General features: G+C 43.1%; 1 protein-coding gene across 2 annotated transcripts in view; it reads right to left on the reverse strand.

Moving 5' to 3' along the window:
* Positions 1–23,742, reverse strand: part of DNM3 (dynamin 3) — a 499,914-nt gene that overhangs the window by 450,875 nt on the left and 25,297 nt on the right. For both annotated transcript variants that reach the window (XM_077277662.1, XM_077277661.1), the window contains exons 5-7: positions 7,582–7,720; positions 6,621–6,707; positions 6,364–6,434 (exon numbers count right to left, since the gene is read on the reverse strand). In XM_077277662.1, coding sequence (XP_077133777.1) covers positions 6,364–6,434; positions 6,621–6,707; positions 7,582–7,720 — 297 coding nt within the window. The remainder of the gene's footprint in view (positions 1–6,363; positions 6,435–6,620; positions 6,708–7,581; positions 7,721–23,742) is intronic.

Here is a 23,742-nt window from a genome sequence, read left to right on the forward strand (position 1 = left end):
CACATGAACAAAGAACTTCCAACACTGCTGCTCCTACCATGCCTCCAGACAATTTGTGAAGATGCTGCTCCTGAAAAACCACCAAAAAACTTCTGCTCCTAACATGCTTCCTGATGGTGCCGCTCCTGCCACACCACCAATGACTTCCTGATGATGCTGCTTCTGCCGCGCCATCAGTCACCTAATGATGCTTCTGCTGCCGCACCACCCGATATTTGTTTTTTCCACAACTCGTTGCTTTTATAGTATCAAAATAAAATAAAAAAATGTCCAAAAAGAGGGAAAAGTTTCCAATAAAATACAACTTTCATTCTTAATTCCATTAAAACTCAAGATATATTCTTTGTTTTATGTCCCCATTCTAATTAATCACATGTAAATAAAAAATATATAATTTCATAGAATGCATATTTAACATGCACAGAGCTCAGTTTTTTATTTATCTGAGGAGTTATGCTTTCACGATCGATGTCAGGAGCTCAGCTTAAGTGTTACCCGTGCTCCGGCTGCCACAGCCAAGGGCGGTGCCCGCACTGCCGCCAGCTGTTTGTCCCTCCAAATGCAGCGCAACATTTAGGGTATGTGCACACATAGAATGATCCTCTGTGGATTTATTGCGGATTTACCGTGGTTTTTGTGCGGATTCCACTGCGGTTTTACACCTGCGGTTTTTTATTTTGGAATAGGTGTAAAACCACTGCTGATTCCGCACAAAGAATTGACATGCTGTGGAATGTAAACCGCTCCGTTTCCGCACGGTATTTTCCGCAGCATGTGCACTGCGGATTGCGTTTCCCATAGGTTTACATTGTACTGTAAACGCATGGGAAACCGCTGCGGACCCGCAGCAAAATCCCGCAGCGTGTGAACATAGCCTTAGAAGGCTACAAGAGGAAGGGAGCTCCATCTGCAACGCGATCAGCACCCCCACAGCATAATCGCAGGGGATTGATGCTGTAGTCATGGTAACTGGAGGTCAAATGATGGACCCCGAGTCAGCGAGGTACGGTGGCCTGTTAAACCATGCCAGGAGCATGGTCTAAAAGATGTCGAAAGAGTGTGAAAAAAAATGATACCAATAAATATGTATATTTATGTAAAAAAAAAAGTACACATATTTAGTATTGTTGCGTCCAGAACGACCCGACCTACCTTTAAACCTGTCACACTAATTAAGGCCTCTTTCACACTTCCGTCTTTCATTCTCCATCATAATGCGTCATTTTGTGAAAAAAACGGATCCTGCGAATTTGCCCGCAGGATGCGTTTTTTTCTCATAGAGTTGTATTAGTGACGGATCGTGACGCATGGCCACACGTTTCGTCCGTCGTGCACTGGATCAGTCGGAATTTGTTGAAACGTCATCTGGAAAAAACGTATAATTAACCGTTTTTTTTGTCTACCTCAGAAAAACGTGCCACGTACCAGATGTCGTGGTACGTCACATGACGGAATCCAGCGCTGGATTCGGTTTTTTTACACTGAGCATGCGCCAAATCAGTATTTAGTAGCCAATTGGCCAGACAGCCCCAAATCTATATAAATCTGCCATGTGGCTTCATTCCTCAATGTGCCGGCAAGAAGCCTACAAGCAAGAAGCCTGCCAGCAACCTGCCTGATGGATAGATGCATAGATGGTCACAATATTTGCTATAACTTCTTCCATTTCTGCCACTTGCTCTAAACCCTCTCAAAGATGGGGTGTTAAAACACTCAATATATAGGTTTCCATTATTTAGTCAAAAAACTGGATCCATTGTACACTATTTTTGACGCATCCGTCGATACGTCGCACTGACGGATTGTGACGGCAGCCAGACGACGGAAGTGTGAAAGAGGCCTAACCCCTTCAGTGAACACCATAAAATAAGTGAAAAATGTGGCAAAAAATGCTTTTTCATCATACTGCTGAACAAGAAGTGGAATAAAATGTGATAAATATGTTGCATATAAATAAAAATGGTATAGCTGAAAATGTTATCTTGTCCTGGAAAAATCAATGCAGCTCGGTCAGTGGAGAAATAAAAAAGCTATAGCTCTCAGAAAATAGTTATGCCAAAACAACTTTAAAAAAAAAGCTTTTATTGCATAATAGCAGCAAAAGAATTACCGTATATATTCGAGTATAAGCCGAGATTTTCAGTCCTTTTTTAGGCTGAAAGTGCCCCTCTCGGCTTATACTCGAGTCATTGTCCCAGGGGGGCCGGCGGGGGAGCGGCGGCTGTGACATACTCACCTGCTCCTGGCGACGTCCCTGCATCTCCGGTCTCGGGCAGCTTCTTCCAGCGTTGAGCGGTCACATGGTACCGCTCATTACAGTAATGAATATGGACCCGACTCCACTCCCATAGGGGTGGAGCCGCATATTCATTACTGTAATGAGCGGTAACGGTGACTGCTCAACGCTGGAAGAAGCTGTCAGCGCCCGGAGACCGGAGATGCAGGGACCGCGCCGGGAGCAGGTGAGTATAATGGGGAGGGGGAGCACTGCGCGATATTCACCTTTCCTCATTCCGGGCGCCGCTCCATCTTCTGCGTCCTCTGCAGTAACGCTAAGGTCAGAGGGTGCGATGACGTGGTTAGTCCGCGCCCTCTGCCTGAACGTTAGTGCAGAGGACGCGGAAGACACAGCAGCGCCGGATAAAGGACCGGTGAGTATTGCAAGTGCCGGGGGCCTGAGCGACAAGAGGCGAGTATGTGATTTTTATTTTTTTTTAATCGCAGCAACAGCATATTGGGCAAATATCTCTATGGAGCATCTTATGGGGCCAAATTCAACATTTGTGCAGCACTATATTGGGCAAATGTCTCTATGGAGCATCTTATGGGGCCCTTATTAACCTTTATGCAGCATTATATGGGGCATATTTTAATATGGAGCATCTTATAGGGCCCATCATGAACTGTATGGAGCATCTTATGGGGCTCCTGATTCAATATGGATATTCAAAAACACTTAACCTACTGATATCTCAATTAATTTTACTTTTATTGGTACCTATTTTTATTTTTGAAATTTACTGGTAGCTGCTGCATTTTCCACCCTAGAAGTTCTCCCAGTTTTTTTTGGCAAAATTAGGGGGGGGGGTCGGCTTATACTCGAATATGTACGGTATATAAAACATTATATAAATGTGGTGTCGCTATTATCGTACTTGCCCAAAGCATAAAGCTGTATTATCAAATTTTATCACATGTGGAATGGCATAAAAAGAAACTAAAAAAAAAAAACAATTTCTGAATTGCTGGTTTTTGTTCATTCTGCCTCCATAGAATCCCAATAGAAAGCAATCAAAAAATGTTGTATGTCAGAAAACAATACCAATTTAAACGTCAACTTGTCCTGCAAAAAAAAAAAAGCCCTCACATGACTCTGTCGACCAAAATATAGAAAAATTATAGCTCTCAAAATATGGCGATGCAAAAACTTTTTTAGGAAAAAAAAACAAACATTTTTTCGTTTGTGAAAACAGCTAAACATAAAAATACCGATATAAATCTGGTATAGCTGTAATCGCATCGACCCGAAGAATAAAGTCTTCTAATCACTGATACCGCAAGCTGAACCACGCAAAAACAAAAAGAAAACGAGTTGTTGACCCACTGTTGATTTGTTCATTCTGTCTCCCAAAGATCACAGTAAGGCTCAGCTCATTTTTATTTAGCGCTCTGCGATGATCGCTAACACCAAGGTTTCCAGGTAAATCTCTCACATACGTGAATCAGGCAGAACCCCTGATGGAAGATTCCCTATATTGAGGCAGATTGAGACACTGTTGACGCTGTCTGGCCTATCATCTGGCGATGTCTGTCTTTTTAAGTGTACATAAAAAAGCGGTCAGCCACAGTTTTGTGCATGTCTGAATAGAAGGACACCGCTGAACGGAAGCCAAACAGAGTCCAGAGTAACTCTGCTGCCTCATTATAGGGAATGGATCCATTGAGGGTTTCATCTGAATCACATCATTTGGAGATTTAGATGGCAACCCAGATGTAAGTGCTCAGTGTAGAGCGCAGGATAAATGTGATCTAAATTTTTATGTAAAATATTACCAATAAAGGCTGTAACTCAATACACAAAAAAAAACAAGTCCACACTAAAGTCTGTCATCTGTTAATGAAAATATATGGTGCTTCCGCATTACTGGTAGCACAAGGGCTCTGGAAAAGCACTATGACCCCCAAAAAGAAATTGAGAAAAATCTTCACTTCCAAATCCAAATGCCCCCTCTCCATTCTGAGCCCCGTAGTGTGCCTAAACCACATTTAGCGTCCACATGTTGGCATTTCTGTAGCAATGAGAGCCTGTTTTTAATTTACTGGATGCACATCTCCGAAATCATGAGCTGGAACCAATGTACGGACACTACAACGTACTGGGCACTACAATGTATGAGCAATACAATATGCTGGGCAGGACAATGACAGATTTGCAATTTTCACTCAGCAACATCCACTGCTTCTTGTTTCTGGAGAACACCCATGGAGTCAAAATCATCACTATACCTGTAGATAAATTCCAGATTGGTGCAATTCCCAAGATGGGGTCACTTGCGGGTGCATTCTGTTCTTCTGACACTTACGGGATCTGTGTATTCTATGATAATTTATTCTCCAAGAGTCAAATACAGTAGCATTTGCTCCCTCCCGAGTCTCGTCATGTCGCTAACCAGTACTGTACAGACACATATTGGGTATTGCCACATTCAACAGAAATTGTGTGACACACTTTGGTGCCATTTTAACCATTTCCCTGTGTGAAAATGTAAAATCTGGGGCTGAATTTTTGTTTTTATTATAATGTAATTATTTTTTCTTAACAATATCCAAGTCAATCAGGGCAGTAGATATGGCGATTGTGAGGAAAGGGGAGGCTCCAAGCAGAGTCTGGAGACGACCATCAGACCGCTGGGCGCTAATTAGCGTATGAAAAGGAACAATTATAAAAAGCATTTTCTTAGGTATGCAAGAGAGCGGTGATCTTATGAAGCGGTTACGGAATTAAATTGTTTTGCTTCTCAGATCATAATCTGCATGATGGTAATTGTCAATGCTGTTGTATAGCACTAGTTCAGGATGCAGAGGAGTTTACCTTAAAGGGGTTGTCCATTACTAGGACGACCCATTCTTAAACTAAATGTTCGACCCCGTGGTGTCTGCACTCGTGTCCCTGGGGCTGTGATGTGGTGAAATGACATGTGATGCCCGATGCCCAGTTAGCACTGGCGCCACTGTCTCTTCCTCGTGACGAAATGAACATGAAGACGAAGTCTGAGATCAGCCCGGTTTCCTGTTTACTGTATGTTCAGTTTGTCCGAAGATGGAGACAGTGACATCAAGTGCCATTTCACTGCATCACAGCCCTGGGGACACGAGTGCAGACACCGCTGGAACAGCGCCGGCATGGGAGGGGAGTATAGGTTTATTTATTTTATAATTTAGTTTAAGAAGGTAAGAAGGGGTTGTGCTAGTAGTGGACCACCCCTTTAATATTTTACCTTATATTGCTATGAAATAAAGCACAACGGCCGCTAATATTGTGATTTGAGGAATGTTCTCTGCTTCAGTTCTAAATATGCACTTTGCTGAAAACCCACTGTTGCTAATGTGAAAATTGCAAAATTTCTATTTTTCATTTTTATATAGATTGATATGTTACACAAAAAACTGATAAAATAATAATTTTCTTATGCTGTAGAAAATGACATGGACGGTACATCAAAAATACGTACCACTGCTAGGCACAGAGGTTTGTAACAGTAAGAACCTCATGCTCAGATATGTACATGTTTTGCCTGGTGGCATTAGATCTACATTTTTTGATGTTTGGTCCATTTCTTATCTCTACAGTTCTAGCATAAATAATTTTCTGATGATGACTTCTCAATCCCTATGGTTCCCCCTCTCCTGGGGATCGCTTGACATTATGTCACACGATCCCTGCAGCCAATTAGCGGGCGTTTCACTCTCGGCGCCTTTGGATGAATCCCATAGAGCCGCAAGAAATGAGGAAGTAACATAACAGCTCTCTCAGTTCCTCTGGATGGATGTGATTTGTCCGAAGGAGAGATGACTGAAGCCAGCACTGATTACTACAGAGATCTCATGGAATAACAATGTCAAGGGATCCCCGGGAGAGGCGGTGCCGACAACGCTGGATCGGCGCCAGCATCGGAGGTGAGTATAGGTGTTATTATTTTACAAGGAGAAAACAGAGACTGATAAGGGGTTGTCCATGTAGAGGGCAAAAAACTTTAAGAAGTTTTGTGATGATTACAATCAAGAAATTATGTTAAATATTCTATAACAAATATAATAATACTCCTGCACAAAAATACATACGAACAGAAAATAAGAACTCACCATGCAAAGCCAATGAAGTCTTCATGATTGGTGTTGATATATGACAGCTGTATATCAATCAGGAGTAAAACCTTTGAAAGGAAAATAATACAATGAGTTTGTCTAAGGTTTGACACAGAACAGGGGGCACTACTGCACATTTCTTAACTTCAGGAATGTTTTCCCGTTCTGAATGGCCTACGTGTAGTAAAATTATTGATATATGTGTATTTTTCCCAACAGTTATGGTTGACGCACTTTTTGGCTCCCACACACACCTGTTCTTTGGTTTTCTCTTCTCGTTGATGGATGAAGAAAGTTACTATTCTTTCTGTTTCATCTCTGAGTTTTGGATGGTCAGATAACTAAAGTAAAACAGAATATAACAGTTTCAATAAGAAATGCTAAAGGAATTATAGCAATGGATATTCAAAATGTCATTTTTTAAAGGGAACCTGTCACCCCCAAAATGGAAGGTGAGCTAAGTCCACCAGCATCAGGGGCTTATCTACAGCATTCTGTAATGCCCGGAGAGTGATCACATATGTAATTTGCATACATTTGGTCACGTGCCGACTAGACGTGTACAGCCTCGCTCAATGTACTTGCATTGCAGACATGTCTAGTCCAAAAATGGCCAGAAGCATGCCAATCACATACTTGTGGACACCAGAGAATCCTCAGATTGCGCAGTGCGCACAAAGTGAGGATTCACAAGTCTGCAGTCACATAGAGTGACTGTAGACTTCTATCTAAGGCTGGACAACCCCTTTAATGCTCGGTAAGGTACAGTATGTGTACAGCGGATGTCATTTAAGGAACAGGGGAGTGATTAAAGCCAAGCTAACTGTATAGTAAGTGTTAACTTTAACCGCTCGTTACCCTGTCCCAATGACTGGAAGCGAGTGGCTGCACAAAGGATATAACTATATTCTCTCCCTACAGTCGTTCTTTTAATGGCGAACCTGGTTAAAACTCGGTTTACTTGCAGATTATCACTATGTCTGCAGGTAAATATTTTTTTGCAGTCAGGTCCCATTAAGCATTTTCATTACTATATACTATACCCATTGTGCCCTCTCTAGCGCTTGATAGTAGCCCATGACCTACTATAATGGGCACTACTATAAGCTCACCAGAAAAACACAATTGTGATACTAAGAGATTGCTAATCACGCAAATGTCTTTCATGACAAAAACAAAACGTTGATGCAGAACCTGTCTGTATTCACCCCATACCTTACACATGCATTTAGTAACAGAATTAAGGAGCTCCTGCGTAACCAGGTCGACACATTTCAAGACTGGTCCTTTTAGCTTCACAATCTGTTTTTTAACAATTGCCTGAAATGCCATATCGGGAGTAAAGAGTCCAGTTCTGTAAAGGGAAATAAAAGAAAGAACAAAGAATATCTTATAGGTCAATCATGAACAATTTAATCCTCTCCAGCACATTATTTTGCTTTACTGAACCTCAAAGGTGTTATCTCAAATTTAAAAAAAATGGGTGAAAATTCAAAGTGCTTGAAAAACAAGCAACGTTACAATTCATCCCTTATTTAGAATTCCTCTCCGTTTTCAAGGAGTGGCTGGCTACCTAGCCATAGAGCATGTCACTGTGCTTTACAGCCTGCTGGTGCCGGTGTGAGGCTGCTAGAATTGATGCATCCAACTGGCTTAAAAGAGTTGTCCCATGAAAAAAGTTCATTTTAATCAATAGATCTTGGAATAATAAAAAATTCCACAATTGGATATTTGTAAATACAATGTTCCTGTGCTGAGATAATCTTATAAATGTGCCCCTGCTGTGTACTGTGTAATGGCTGTGTCTGACCGTGCAGGGACATGGTCTGATCATACCACAGCTCCTGGGCAGCACAGGAAAAAAATGTTAAACATATCCAAATGTGGAAATTATTATTATTCCAAGATTTATTGATTAAAATGAACTCCTTTAAGCCCCGCCTGGGCTTCACCCATGCTGCAGAGGCCAAGATGTCTCTGCCAGCAACCTGGCAGAGAGTACGGTTTGGACCAGTGGGATGACCAAGCCACCGATCTGAACTGTCAATCTTCAGGAGCGCACCGACCCCTAGCAAAGCATGAAGTCGGAGGCCGGAGAAGAGTGGGCTCCTGAATATACATCTTGAATACACCTTTTTAAATGGTTTATCCAGGATTAGAAGACCAAAACATGTCCTGGTGGGAGGATTTCAACATTTTTTCCGATAATGTTTTTTTTTACCAATACATTGCTTGGTACGGAAGATATATCAATGACATTTATAGCTTGGAAAGGAGATGTTTTCATTTTTTGGGGGGAAAGAAAAAGTTGCCTGTCCTATCAGTGACATTAAACGTATGAAGTGACATTAAACAATTCCTTTTTTTTTTTTAAATACATGATTGTTCTCAGACAAAAGCCATTCTCATTATTATTATTATTATTTATTTATATAGCACCATTAATTCCATGGTGCTGTACATGAGAAAGGGGTTACATACAGGGTTATAAATATCATTTACAGTAATCAAGTTTACAGTGACAGACTGGTACAGAGGGGAGAAGACTATCATTATCAGGGATTATGGAACTATATTCACTATATATCCACATAGATAATAATAATCTCATTAACAGAAAGATTACAGTCACAAATCTCCATGAATACTTTATACTACTAAATCAAGGAAAAGAATGCATAGGAGAGTTATACATATTATTTTATTGTTATACTGCCCTCTAGTGGGATGGAAAGAATTACATCTTGCTGAAGATTTAATACATATATCCCACTGCAGTCTTCCCTATAATTCCTTATATGTATTTTGCAGAGTATACCAAGCACCAATCAATAGTTATGTATATCTCTATTTATAAATCTGTATCATAGTAGCAGAAACAATATATAAGCAAATCACTTTCTAAAGTGCTAAGTGCATTATCATAATACATTGGTGCAAGGGAAACCTCATAACAAATATACATATAACCCTTTAGAGCAACACACCACAAATTCAAACTGGAGGACCACGTTTGAGAGCCCTCTAACGCATGTTTCGCGTTGTTGCTTCTTCGGAAGAAGAACACATGACTATTAGGCCGGCGTCACACTAGAGAGTTTTACGGACATATGAGAGTCGCAAAAACTACGCATTGCACACAGACCAATGATTTTCTATGGGGCAGCTCCTATCTGCCGTATATTTCTCGGCTGTATTTTACGGGCGTAGAAAATCGCAGCATGCTGCGTTTGTCAGCGTATTGCGCAAAAAATCCGCCAATGAAAGTCTAAGGGGGCCAGAAAAATACGGATTACACTCGGACCATCAGTGTGACTTGCGAGAAATATGCACCGGTGTTCTAGAGAAAAGCCGGCAATTCAGTGCAGTGTACAGTAAAATCACACTGACAGGTTAGAATAGATCAAATAAATGTCTACACATAGTATAGGGATAGATAGATAGATAGATAGATAGATAGATAGATAGATAGATAGATAGATAGATAGATAGATATAGATATATATCTCATTGAGACACATATACATATATATTTATATTTCATACAGCGCCAGATAGCAGAAAAGTCGGTAATTCAATTTCAGGCTTTTGCTATCTCCTTCCCAAACCCGACAGGATATGAGACATGGTTTAAATGCAGTAAACCATTTCATATCCCTTTTTTTTTACATATTCCTCACTAATAATGTAACGTAGTAGAGTCTGTGTGCAAAATTTGTGGGCTCTAGCTGTTAAAATAAAGGGTTAAATCACGGAAAAAACTGGCGTGGGCTCCCGCGCAATTTTCTCCGCCAGAGTGGGAAAGCCAGTGACTGAGGGCAGATATTAATAGCCTAGAGAGGGTCCATGGTTATTAGCCCCCCCTGGCTAAAAACATCTGCCACCAGCCACCCCAGAAAAGGCACATCTGTAAGATGCGCCTATTCTGGCACTTAGCCCCTCTCTTCCCACTCCCGTGTAGCTGTGGGATATGGGGTAATAAAGGTTTAATGTCACCTTGCTATTGTAAGGTGACATTAAGCCTAGTTAATAATGGAGAGGTGTCAATAAGACACCTATCCATTAATAATCCAATAATATTAAAGGGTTAATAATACACACACACATTAAGAATACACCGGATTACGTACCGGTAATGCTCTTTTATAGAGCCACGACAGCACCCACTTGAGAGAGGGGATCCGCCCCTAGGAACAGGAAACCCTATGGAGAGATAAAAGGGGCGGTCCCCCTCGCTCCCACAGTTGGGTTACAGAGATTGCGAGGAACCGCCCACCAGATTTAGTAGGCAATTTGATATCAGCTTTTATCATTAGTTAACTTAGTATGGCTAACTACAAGAACCAAAAAACACCCTTAATCGTGCTTTTATAAAAATAACTTAATAGGGTGGGAAGTAAAGGGGTGCTGTCGTGGCTCTATAAAAGAGCATTACCGGTACGTAATCCGGTGTTTTCTCTTCGCCACGACAGCACCCACTTGAGAGACTTTCAGAGATAGTCATTTGGGAGGGATCACAGTGTTAAGAACTGATCTACCAAAAGACAGGTCAGATGAAGAAGATAAATCCAATCTATAGTGATTATAGAATGTAGTGGGAGAAGCCCAAGTTGCGGCCTTACATATCAGTTCTATTGGAACTTCTGCTCGCTCGGCCCAGGATGATGCTATCGCCCGAGTGGAGTGTGCTTTTACAGTCTCAGGCGGGTTCTCCCCTTTGGATGAATAGGCCAGACATATTGCATCCCGAATCCACCGAGATAAAGTGCCCTTCGTGATTCCATCTCCTTTTCTATGGCCCTGGAAGGAAATAAAGAGAGCCCTGCTCTTCCTCCAGGCGCTAGTTCTATCTAAATAGGCTAATATGGCCCTCCTCACATCTAATGTATGGTATTTTTGTTCTTCCTGATTCGTAGGGTTATCATAGAAGGAGGGAAGAAAAACTTCTTGTGATCTATGAAATTTAGTGCATACTTTGGGTAAGTAGGAAGGGTCTGTTTTTAGGACAATTCTGTCTGGAAATATAGACATAAACGGTGGATCTATTGACAGTGCCTGTATGTCGCTTACTCTTCTAGCTGATACCAAAGCAACAAGAAGAGCTGTCTTGATGGAAACATGTTTTATGTGAGCTGAATGTAGTGGCTCAAAGGGGTGGTCTGTTAGAGCTTCAAGGACTAAATTAACATCCCAAGGTGGTACATGGGGAATTTGGACTGTCTCTGACCTTTGGCAAGCTGCGATAAACCTGGCTACCCACCTGTCACCTGCAATATCGTGACCATATAAAGCACCAAGAGCAGAAATGTGTACTTTTAAGGTACTGACTGCCAGACCTAAATCGCGCCCTTTTTGAAGAAATTCTAGGACCATAGGGATCTGAATCTCGTTTGATAGTGCTGTTGGGTAGAGGTTTAAGAATTTTTTCCACACTCTCACATAAATGGATGTGGTAGATTTTTTCCTACTTAGTGGCAGAGTGTCAATTACTTTGTTAGAAAATCCTCTCATTTTTAGCAGCCGCCTCTCAAATGCCAGGCAGTCAACCGCAGACCCTTCACCTGAGGGTGGTTGAAGGGGCCTTGGGAGAGCAGATCCTGATCCTCCGGAAGGATCCACGGGTCTGAAATTGACATAATTCTCAGCCAGGAGAACCATGGCCTCTTGGGCCAAAATGGAGCTATTAAGATCACATTTGCTCTGTCCTCCCTTATCTTCCTGATCACCGTTGGAAGAAGTATTAGTGGGGGGAAAGGCATATGCTTTCTGGAATGTCCATGGGACTTGCAGAGCATCGAAGATATCTGGATTGTCGGATCGGAACAATGAAGCGAACCTTTTGACTTGTCTGTTGTGTCTCGTCGCAAAAAGGTCTATCTCGGGAGTACCCCATTTTTTGATTATCATTAAAAAGATACGACGGCTGAGAACCCACTCTCCTTGGCGGAGAGTGTGGCGGCTGAGGAAATCCGCTTTTGGATTGTCGACTCCTCTTACATGCAGTGCTGATAAGGATAGGAGGTGCTCCTCTGCTATGGATAGAATGTTGTCGGCTATACACATGAGCGCTTCTGATCTTGTTCCCCCTTGGTGGTTTATGTATGCCACCGCTGTCATGTTGTCTGAAAAGATTCTTGTATGCGTTCCGTGTAACTGCGGAAGAAATTTACATATGGCATGAAAGATAGCCTTCAATTCTTTTTGATTAGAAGAATCATTCGATTCTCTAGGAGACCACAGACCTTGAACTATTTGATCTCCTAAGTGTGCTCCCCAACCACTAGGACTGGCATCGGTAAAGAGTGTTTTTGAAGGTTTAACCACCCAGGGAACCCCACTGGTAAAATGACTCTGGTCTAACCACCAGGTAAGAGAATCTACCACGTCAGATGGTAAAGATAACCGACTATCCAATTGGCCTTGTAACCTCTCTTCTTCCTGTAGAATTTTATATTGTAATTTTCTACTATGGAATTGGGCCCATGGGACAGCCGGGATACATGATGTAAAGGAACCAAGAAGGGACATCCCTTCTCTTAGGGAAATTAGGGGTTTATTAATCACCGATTGTACCTTGTTTATAATTGTTGTTTGTTTTACGCTCCTTTCTGCTTAAAGTCTTTATTAGCCCAGCGGTCTTGGTTTTTATAGTCCTTTCTTCTATTAAACGTGGGCTTACGGAACGCTCTCCTGTAGGATGGGAGATAAGTGTTATTGGGGAACCCCTTCTTCCTCTCACCCGCTTTAGTTAGTATTTCGTCTAACTTAGTACCAAATAGGTACTCACCCTGGCATGGGAGACCACATAATTTAGACTTCGTTTGGGGATCTCCTTTCCACCCCTTTAGCCATAAGGCTCGACGAGCCGCGTTAGTCAGACCTGCCGATTTGGCAGCTAGCCGTATGGAATCAGCTGAGGAATCCGCCAAAAAGGCTGTAGCTCCTCTAATTAACGGTATGGAAGAGATCAGTCTATCTCGGGAAAGGCCGCTCTTTAATCCTTCTTCTAAATCATTTAACCAGACCAACATGGACCTGGCAGTACATGTAGCCGATATAGCTGGCCTGAAGGCTCCAGTACAGGATTCCCATGCTCTTTTTAAGAGGGTATCCGCTTTCCGGTCCAGCGGGTCTTGCAAGGAGCCGGAATCTTCTACGGGTAGCAAAGATTTTTTAGAAGTGGAAGCCACTGCTGCATCTACCTTCGGGGCTTTTAACCATATAGAGAAATCTTCGTCATTAAAGGGATAGCGTCTTTTTGACGAAGACGGCAATCCTCTTTGTCCCTGGCTTTCCCACTCCTTTTTTACTACATTCTTAATTGCTGGAATTACAGGGAAAGAAGGTTTTTTCCTCTCTGACAGGCCTGCAAACATCACGTCCTGTGGTGTTTTAGGGATTTTTGTGTCTTCAATACCCATGGTGTTACAAACTGATCTTACTAAATTATCGATACTGTCTGTGGGAAAGCATGTATCCCGCTCATCATCTGAGGAAATGATCCTTTGGGACCCATCCGAATCTTTATCTTCAGTCTCAGAGGACTGCTCAGACCTGGGGGAATTATATTTTTTTCTACCCTCGGGAATTTTTTCCGAGCTTCGGAAGGCCTGTAATTCTTCCCTAATCATACTCCTTATATCTTCCGACCTTACTGAAGACTCCTCACGTAAGGTGGATTCGATGCAAGACTGGCACAGCTTCTTTAAATAATTATCGGGGAGCGGCTGAGAGCATAAAGCACATTGTATGTGTTTGGTTTTCCCCGTTCTTTTTGCCTAAGGAATATAGACAAAGAGGGGGAGTGTAATCAGCCTAAGAGGGTACACACACACACTCACCCAGTGAGGTTGTTGTTACAATACCGGCTGATGAGGAGGAGACGGAGGCACAGATGGAACCGACCGGCCTGATTTCTTATCTCTGGCGCTTTTGGAAGAAGATGATCTGCGACTGCTGCTTGTTCGGCTACTAGGCGCAATAGCGGTGACTTCGGATGAAGCCATCGCCGGGTCCTGTGGAGATGCCATGATGGACGCCGGAGGATCAGTGCCGGCGTCCTTTTCTAATGGGGGCCGCCATCTTCTTCCTGCCGCACCCGGAAGTGACCGCTACATCCGGGTCGCGGCTATTCAGTATGCGCCTGCGCTCCCACCAGCATCAGCGCAGGCGCCGTCCTCCTCCTGTTTCACCCCGGAAGTTACGATCTGCTTCCGGGGGATAGTATACCGGACCCACGCTGCCTGCGCACCATGAGGGATGGCGCCGCAGGATCTCCTTACCCCAGCGATTTGGTCCTTGCAGGTCTGCTGGGTGGATCTCCATGAGCCAGGCGACTCCCCGGACCTGGCCTCACAGTACCTGCCAGCAGAGGGGGGAAGCTGCCATAGGACCCCCGACGCTGCATCCAGCTTCTGGAGCCCTTGCCGTCCCATAAAGGTAAACTGCGCAAGCGGCATCCAGGCTGGGCATCCTCTTCTCTCCAAGGGTCTCCCGTAGGAACAGGAAACCAACTGTGGGAGCGAGGGGGACCGCCCCTTTTATCTCTCCATAGGGTTTCCTGTTCCTAGGGGCGGATCCCCTCTCTCAAGTGGGTGCTGTCGTGGCGAAGAGAAAAAAGTATTTTATTGAAATAAAAACACACATGAGGTTGTAAAATCTTTATTATACACTTAATCCATCTGAAGACCCTCGTTCTGAAAAAGAACAAAAATAAAAAAGCAACAATATCCCATATTTTTCTATTTTCTCATGCTAGAGTTCCTTTGAGTTTATACCAGCAGGGGGCGCAGCACTGCAAATCTACGATGCTATGTTCCCCTGCTTTCAATTCATTCCCCAGATTTTACAGACAGGAGCACAGCTGCATTAGCAGTGCTCCTGGCTGTAAAATTATTTAACCCCTTCAGATGGATTTACAGCGTGGGACATGACTGAGCGCCGGAAAGGTATGGGATATTGTTGCTTTTTTATTTTTGTTCTTTTACAGAACGAGGGTCTTCAGGTGGATTAAGTGTATAATAAAGATTTTACAACCCCATGTGTGTTTTTATTTCAATAAAATACTTTATTCTTAATGTGTGTGTGTATTATTAACCCTTTAATATTATTGGATTAACAATAGACAGGTGTCTTATTGACACCTCTCCATTATTAACCAGGCTTAATGTCACCTTACAATAGCAAGGTGACATTAACCCTTTATTACCCCATATCCCACCGCTACACGGGAGTTGGAAGAGAGAGGCTAAGTGCCAGAATAGGCACATCTTACAGATGTGCCTTTTCTGGGGTGGCTGGGGGAAGATGTTTTTAGCCAGGGGGAGTCCTATAAATTTTGCGCACAGACTCTACTAACATTATTAGTGAGGAATATGTAATAAAAAAAGGGATATGAAATGGTTTACTGTATGTAAACCAGGTCTCATATCCTGTCGGGTTTGGGAAGGCGATAGCAAGAGCCGGCAATTGAATTACAGGCTTTTCTGCTATCTAGCGCTGTATGAAATATAAATATATATATCTATATCTATATATATCTATATCTATATCTATATATATATATATATCCCTACTCTATGTGTAGACATTTATTTGGTCTATTCTAACCTGTCAGTGTGATTTTACTGTACACCGCACTGAATTACCGACTTTCCTCTAGAACACTGGTGCGTATTTCTCGCAAGTCACACTGATGGTCCGTGTGTAATCCATATTTTTCTCGCCCCCATAGACTTTCACTGGCAGATTTTTTGCGCAATATGCTGACAAACGCAGCATGCTGCGATTTTCTACGCCCATAAAATACAGCCGAGAAATACTGGATTACTCACCGGTAATGCTCTTTTATAGAGCCCACGACAGCACCCACTGAGAGAGGGGATCCGCCCCTGGGAACAGGAAACCTACAGAGAGATAAAAGGGGCGGCCCCCCCTCGCTCCTCAGTTGTTTTACAGAGAATGGGAGGAACCGCCGCCAGGTTTTTTAGTTAACAGGTTCCGACATATGTACATATTTACAACCTTATACTATATTACCCTATTATTTACATCTCCCTACCAAGGCACCACGTGCAACTAAAGAAAAGAAAAGGGAGGGAATTGAATGGGTGCTGTCGTGGGCTCTATAAAAGAGCATTACCGGTGAGTAATCCGGTATTTTCTATTCGCCACGACAGCACCCACTGAGAGATTTACAGAGATTATAGATTGGGTGGGTTAACTGAGCCGAGAACCGAAACCCCAAAGGTTAGATCAGAAGCAGCAGATAGGTCTAATCTATAGTGCTTATAGAAGGTATTAGGCGAAGACCAAGTTGCAGCCTTACATATAAGGTGTATTGGCACGTTCACTCTTTCTGCCCAGGAAGTCGATAAGGCTCTAGTGGAGTGTGCTCCCACATGCAGAGGAGGATCTCTTCCCTTAGATCTGTACGCCAAGATTATAGCATCCCGGATCCAGCGTGACAGCGTGCTCTGTGTGACTCTGGATCCCTTGTTTTTTCCCTGGAAAGACACAAAGAGAGCCCTACTCTCCCTCCAGTCCCTAGTTCTTTCTATATAAGCTAGAACAGCTCTTTTAACATCTAGGGTATGAAGCCTAGCTTCTTCTGGAGTCGAGTGGTCCTCATAAAAGGTAGGTAACAAGATCTCCTGAGCCCTATGAAAACTAGTGGCTACCTTAGGGAGATAACATGGATCTGTCTTTAAAACTATTCTGTCAGAAGTCACTGATAGGAATGGAGGATCTACTGATAAGGCATGGAGATCACTCACCCTTCTGGCAGATACTAATGCCACTAATAATATCGTCTTTAATGAGACATGCTTCAAAGAGGCTGTCTGAAGAGGCTCAAAAGGGCTTTGTGTCAATGCATCCAGGACTAAGGGTACTGTCACACAGTGCCATTTTCATCGCTACGACGGTACGATTCGTGACGTTCTAGCGATATCGTTACGATATCGCAGTGTCTGACAAGCAGCAGCGATCAGGGATCCTGCTGAGAATCGTACGTCGTAGCACATCGTTTGGAACTTTCTTTCGTCGCTTGATCACCCGCTGACATCGCTGGATCGTTTTGTGTGACACCGATCCAGCGATGTGTTCACTTGTAACCAGGGTAAACATCGGGTAACTAAGCGCAGGGCCGCGCTTAGTAACCCGATGTTTACCCTGGTTACCAGCGTAAACGTAAAAAAAACAAACAGTACATACTCACATTCCGGTGTCTGTCCTCCGGCGTCTCAGCTTCTCTGCACTGTGAGCGCCTGCCAGCCGGAAAGCGAGCACAGCGGTGACGCGGTGACGTCACCGCTCTGCTTTCCGGCTATGGTGCTTACACAGTGCAGAGAAGCAGAACGCCGGGGGACAGACACCGGAATGTAAGTATGTACTGTTTGGTTTTTTTACGTTTACGCTGGTAACCAGGGTAAACATCGGGTTACTAAGCGCGGCCCTGCGCTTAGTAACCCGATGTTTACCCTGGTTACCCGGGGACTTCGGCATCGCTCCAGCGCCGTGATTGCAAAGTGTGACCGCAGTCTACGACGCTGGAGCGATAATCATACGACGCTGCGACGTCACGGATCGTGCCGTCGTAGCGATGAAAATGGCACTGTGTGACAGTACCCTAAAGTCAGATCCCACTGAGGAACCTGTGGTATCTTAATAGGTTTTGATCTCTCGCATGCGGAAATAAACCTAGATATCCATCTATTGCCCGCAACATCAGAATTAAAGAGAGCTCCTAGAGCCGAAATTTGGACCTTTAACGTGCTAACCGAGAGTCCCAAGTCCAGACCCCTCTGTAGAAATTCTAATATTGAGAATATAGGAATTTCTTCCAAATCCTAACATAAATTCTGGTAGTGGAAGGCTTTCTACTCCTCATGAGGGTATTTATTAACCCCCTAGAAAATCCTCTAAGCTCTAGTAACTGCCTCTCAAATTCCAAACAGTCAAGTTCATTCCTTTTACTTGAGGATGTAGGAACGGTCCCTGAGATAGAAGGTCTTTGGTCTGAGGCAGAATCCAGGGATCTGAAACTGACATCGCTCTGAGCCACGAAAACCATGGCCTCTTGGGCCAGAATGGGGCTATCAGCAGAACTCTTGCCCCTTCTTCCCTTATCTTTCTTATTACCATGGGCAGTAGATTCCATGGGGGGAATGCATAGGCTAGGTCGAATGCCCATGTTATATGGAGGGCATCGAATATGTCCGGATTGTCCTCTCTGCATAGAGAGGCGAACATCTTGACCTGACGGTTTGCTCGTGTGGAGAACAAGTCTATCTGGGGTACACCCCATTTGGCTGTTATTAACTTGAAAACTTTCCTGTTGAGCATCCATTCCCCCTGATGCAGAGTGTGGCGGCTGAGGAAGTCTGCACAAAAGTTGTCTATGCCTCTGATATGTACCGCCGACAAGGATAGTAGGTGACCTTCGGCTAGCTCCATGATGTCTGAAGCCACCCCCATAAGATTTTCTGACCGTGTACCTCCTTGATGGTTCAGATAGGCCACTGCGGTAGTGTTGTCGGAGAAGACCCTTGTGCGAGAGCCTCTCAGCTGAGGGAGAAAGTGGAGTAGGGAATAAAATATAGCTTTCAACTCTTTTACATTAGAGGAATTCTCAAGCTCTGCACAAGACCAGAGACCCTGAACTGCCTGATCCTGAAAATGTGCCCCCCAGCCATCAGGACTAGCATCTGTGGTAACATTAGTGGATGAAGTGATCACCCATAAAACCCCCTTAGATAGATTGCCCCAATCTAACCACCATGCAAGGGAGTGTACTACATCTGACGTTAGAACGACTGTTATCCAGCTCTCCTTCCTTCCTAATGTCCTCTTGTAATATAAATTTTTGTAGCTGTCTAGTGTGGAATTGCGCCCATTGGACCGCAGGAAAACAAGAAGTCAGGGAACCTAACAAGGACATGGCATTTCTTAATGACATACTACGCTTACTGATGGCTAAACTCACTTTATGTATTATGGTGGTCTTTTCTCATCAGGAAGCCTACATATTTGGTCAACTGAGTCCAGAAGGAGCCCCAGAAATTTCTGACATGTCACTGGCTGGAGCCTGGATTTTTCCCAGTTTATAATCCAGCCAAGTTTTTGCAAAGAAAATACTACTTCCTCTAACCTCTTCTCACACTGTAGGGAATTTTTACCTACAATCAACAGGTCATCTAATTACGGAATTACCAGTGTGTCCCTTACTCGTAGAAAGGACATTACTTCCAACAATAATTTGGTAAAAACCCTCGGAGCCATGGATAAACCAAATGGCATAGCCCGGTATTGTAGATGACAGACCTGCCCATCTATAACCACTGCTACTTGAAGAAATTGCTGGTGTAACTGGTGTATGGGGAGATTGTAATAAGCATCCTTAAGATCCAGTACTACCATGTAACAATTTGGAAACAAATTTTTAATAGCTGAACGAATAGATTCCATTTTAAATGTTCTAGGTTTTATAAAGGAGTTCAATTTTCTCAAATTGATTATAGTTCTGAAAGAGCCGTCGGGCTTAGTAATCAGAAACAGGGGGGAGTAGAAGCCCTTCCCTATCTGGGATGGCGGAACCTTTATTAATACCCGTTTGGATATGAGGGATTTAATTTCCGTTTCAAGGGCCTCCTGCTGAGGCCTAGATTTTAAGGACGTGAGAAGGAAGGAATCCGGAGGTGTTTGAATAAAGTCTAAAACGAGGCCTGAAGATACTAAATTGATGGCCCATGGATTGACCGTTATCTCCTTCCATTGCTCCACAAACTCTAGAAGTCTAGCTCCCACTGGCAAAACAGGGTCAACGGAATTTATCCGCTGGCTTAACCCCTTCATGACCCAGCCTATTTTGGCCTTAATGACCTTGCCGTTTTTTGAAATTCTGACCAGTGTCCCTTTATGAGGTAATAACTCAGGAACGCTTCAACGGATCCTAGCGATTCTGAGATTGTTTTTTCGTGACATATTGGGCTTCATGTTAGTGGTAAATTTAGGTCGATAATTTCTGAGTTTATTTGTGAAAAAAACGGAAATTTGGCAAAAAATTTGAAAATTTCGCAATTTTCACATTTTGAATTTTTATTCTGTTAAACCAGAGAGTTATGTGACCCAAAATAGTTAATAAATAACGTTTCCCACATGTCTACTTTACATCAGCACAATTTTGGAAACAATTTTTTTTTTTGCTAGGAAGTTATAAGGGTTAAAATTTGACCAGTGATTTCTCATTTTTACAACAAAATTTACAAAACCATTTTTTTTAGGGACCACCTCACATTTGAAGTCATTTTGAGGGTTCTATATGGCTGAAAATACCCCAAAGTGACACCATTCTAAAAACTGCACCCCTCAAGGTGCTCAAAACCACATTCAAGAAGTTTATTAACCCTTCAGGTGTTTCACAGCAGCAGAAGCAACATGGAAGTAAAAAATGAACATTTAACTTTTTAGTCACAAAAATGATCTTTTAGCAACAATTTTTTTATTTTCCCAGCGGTAAAAGGAGAAACTGGACCACGAACGTTGTTGTCCAATTTGTCCTGAGTACGCTGATACCTCATATGTGGGGGTAAACCACTGTTTGGGGGCACGGCAGGGCTTGGAAGGGAAGGAGCGCCATTTGACTTTTTGAATGAAAAATTGGCTCCAATCTTTAGCGGACACCATGTCATGTTTGGAGAGCCCCTGTGTGCCTAAACATTGGAGCTCCCCCACAAGTGACCCCATTTTGGAAACTAGACCCCCCAAGGAACTTATCTAGAAGCATAGTGAGCACTTTAAACCCCCAGGTGCTTTACAAATTGATCCGTAAAAATGAAAAAGTACTTTTTTTTCACAAAAAAATTATTTTAGCCTCAATTTTTTCATTTTCACATGGGCAACAGGATAAAATGGATCCTAAATTTTGTTGAGCAATTTCTCCTGAGTACACAAATACCTCACATGTGGGGGTAAACCACTGTTTGGGCACATGGTAAGGCTCGGAAGGGAAGGAGCGCCATTTGACTTTTTGAATGAAAAATTATCTCCATCGTTAGCGGACACCATGTCGCGTTTGGAAAGCCCCTGTGTGCCTAAACATTGGAGCTCCTCCACAAGTGACCCCATTTTGGAAACTAGACCCCCCAAGGAACTCATCTAGAGGCATAGTGAGCACTTTAAACCCCCAGGTGCTTCACAAATTGATCCGCAAAAATGAAAAAGTACTTTTTTTTCACACAAAATTTCTTTTAGCCTCAATTCTTTTATTTTCACATGGGCAACAGGATAAAATGGATCCTAAAATTTGTTGGGCAATTTCTCCTGAGTATGCCGATACCTCATATGTGGGGGTAAACCACTGTTTGGGTGCATGGCAAGGCTCGGAAGGGGAGGCGTGCCATTTGACTTTTTGAATGGAAAATTAGCTCCAATCGTTAGCGGACACCATGTCGCGTTTGGAGAGCCCCTGTGTGCCTAAACATTGGAGCTCCCCTACAAGTGACCCCATTTTGGAAACTAGACCCCCCAAGGAACTTATCTAGATGCATAGTGAGCACTTAGAACCCCCAGGTGCTTCACAGAAGTTTATAACGCAGAGCCGTGAAAATAAAAAAATAATTTTTCTTTCCTCAAAAATGATTTTTAGCCCAGAATTTTTTATTTTCCCAAGGGTAATAGGAGAAATTGGACCCCAAATTTTGTTGTCCAGTTTGTCCTGAGTACGGTGATACCCCATATGTGGGGGTAAACCACTGTTTGGGCGCACGGCAGGGCTCGGAAGGGAAGGCACGCCATTTGGCTTTTTGAATGGAAAATTAGCTCCAATCATTAGCGGACACCATGTCGCGTTTGGAGAGCCCCTGTGTGCCTAAACATTGGAGCTCCCGCACAAGTGACCCCATTTTGGAAACTAGACCTCCCAAGGAACTAATCTAGATGTGTGGTGAGCACTTTGAACCCCCAAGTGCTTCACAGAAGTTTATAACGCAGAGCCGTGAAAATAAAAAATGTGTTTCCTTTCCTCAAAAATATTTTTTAGCCCAGAATTTTTTTATTTTTGCAAGAGTAACAGGAGAAATTGGACCCCAAAAGTTGTTGACCAGTTTCTCCTGAGTACGCTGATACCCCATATGTGGGGGTAAACCACTGTTTTGGCACACGTCGGGGTTCGGAAGGGAAGTAGTGACGTTTTGAAATGCAGACTTTGATGGAATGCTCTGCGGGCATCAGGTTGCGTTTGCAGAGCCCCTGATGTGCCTAAACAGTAGGAACTCCCCACAAGTGACTCCATTTTGGAAACTAGACCCCCAAGGGAACTTATCTAGATGTGTGGTGAGCACTTTGAACCCCCAAATGCTTCACAGAAGTTTATAACGCAGAGCCGTGAAAATAATAAATGTGTTTCCTTTCCTCAAAAATATTTTTTTAGCCCAGAATTTTTTATTTTTGCAAGACTAACAGGAGAAATTGGACCCCAAAAGTTGTTGTCCAGTTTCTCCTGAGTACGCTGATACCCCATATGTGGGGGTAAACCACTGTTTGGGCACATGCCGGGGCTCGGAAGGGAAGTAGTGACGTTTTGGAATGCAGACTTTGATGGAATGGTCTGCGGGCATCATGTTACGTTTGCAGAGCCCCTGATATGCCTAAACAGTAGAAACCCCCCACAAGTGACCCCATTTTGGAAACTAGACCCCCCAAGGAACTTATCTAGATGTGTGGTGAGCACGTTCAACCCCCAAGTGCTTCACAGAAGTTTACAACGCAGAGCCGTGAAAATAAAAAATCATTTTTCTTTCCTCAAAAAAGATGTTTTAGCAAGCAATTTTTTATTTTCACAAGGGTAACAGGAGAATTTGGACCCCAATATTTGTTGCCCAGTTTGTTGTGAGTATGCTGATACCCCATATGTGGGGGTAAACCACTGTTTGGGCGCACGTCAGGGCTCGGAAGGGAAGTAGTGACATTTGAAATGCAGACTTTGATGGAATGGTCTGCGGGCGTCACATTGCATTTGCAGAGCCCCTGATGTGCCTAAACAGTAGAAACACCCCACAAGTGACCCCATTTTGGAAACTAGACCCCCGAAGGAACTTATCTAGATGTGTGGTGAGCACGTTCAACCCCCAAGTGCTTCACAGAAGTTTACAACGCAGAGCCGTGAAAATAAAAAATCATTTTTCTTTCCTCAAAAAAGATGTTTTAGCAAGCAATTTTTTATTTTCACAAGGGTAACAGGAGAATTTGGACCCCAATATTTGTTGCCCAGTTTGTTGTGAGTATGCTGATACACCATATGTGGGGGTAAACCACTGTTTGGGCGCACGTCAGGGCTCGGAAGGGAAGTAGTGACATTTGAAATGCAGACTTTGATGG

Source organism: Ranitomeya variabilis, chromosome 8 (genome assembly GCF_051348905.1).
Source record: "Ranitomeya variabilis isolate aRanVar5 chromosome 8, aRanVar5.hap1, whole genome shotgun sequence".
NCBI lineage: Eukaryota > Metazoa > Chordata > Amphibia > Anura > Dendrobatidae > Ranitomeya > Ranitomeya variabilis.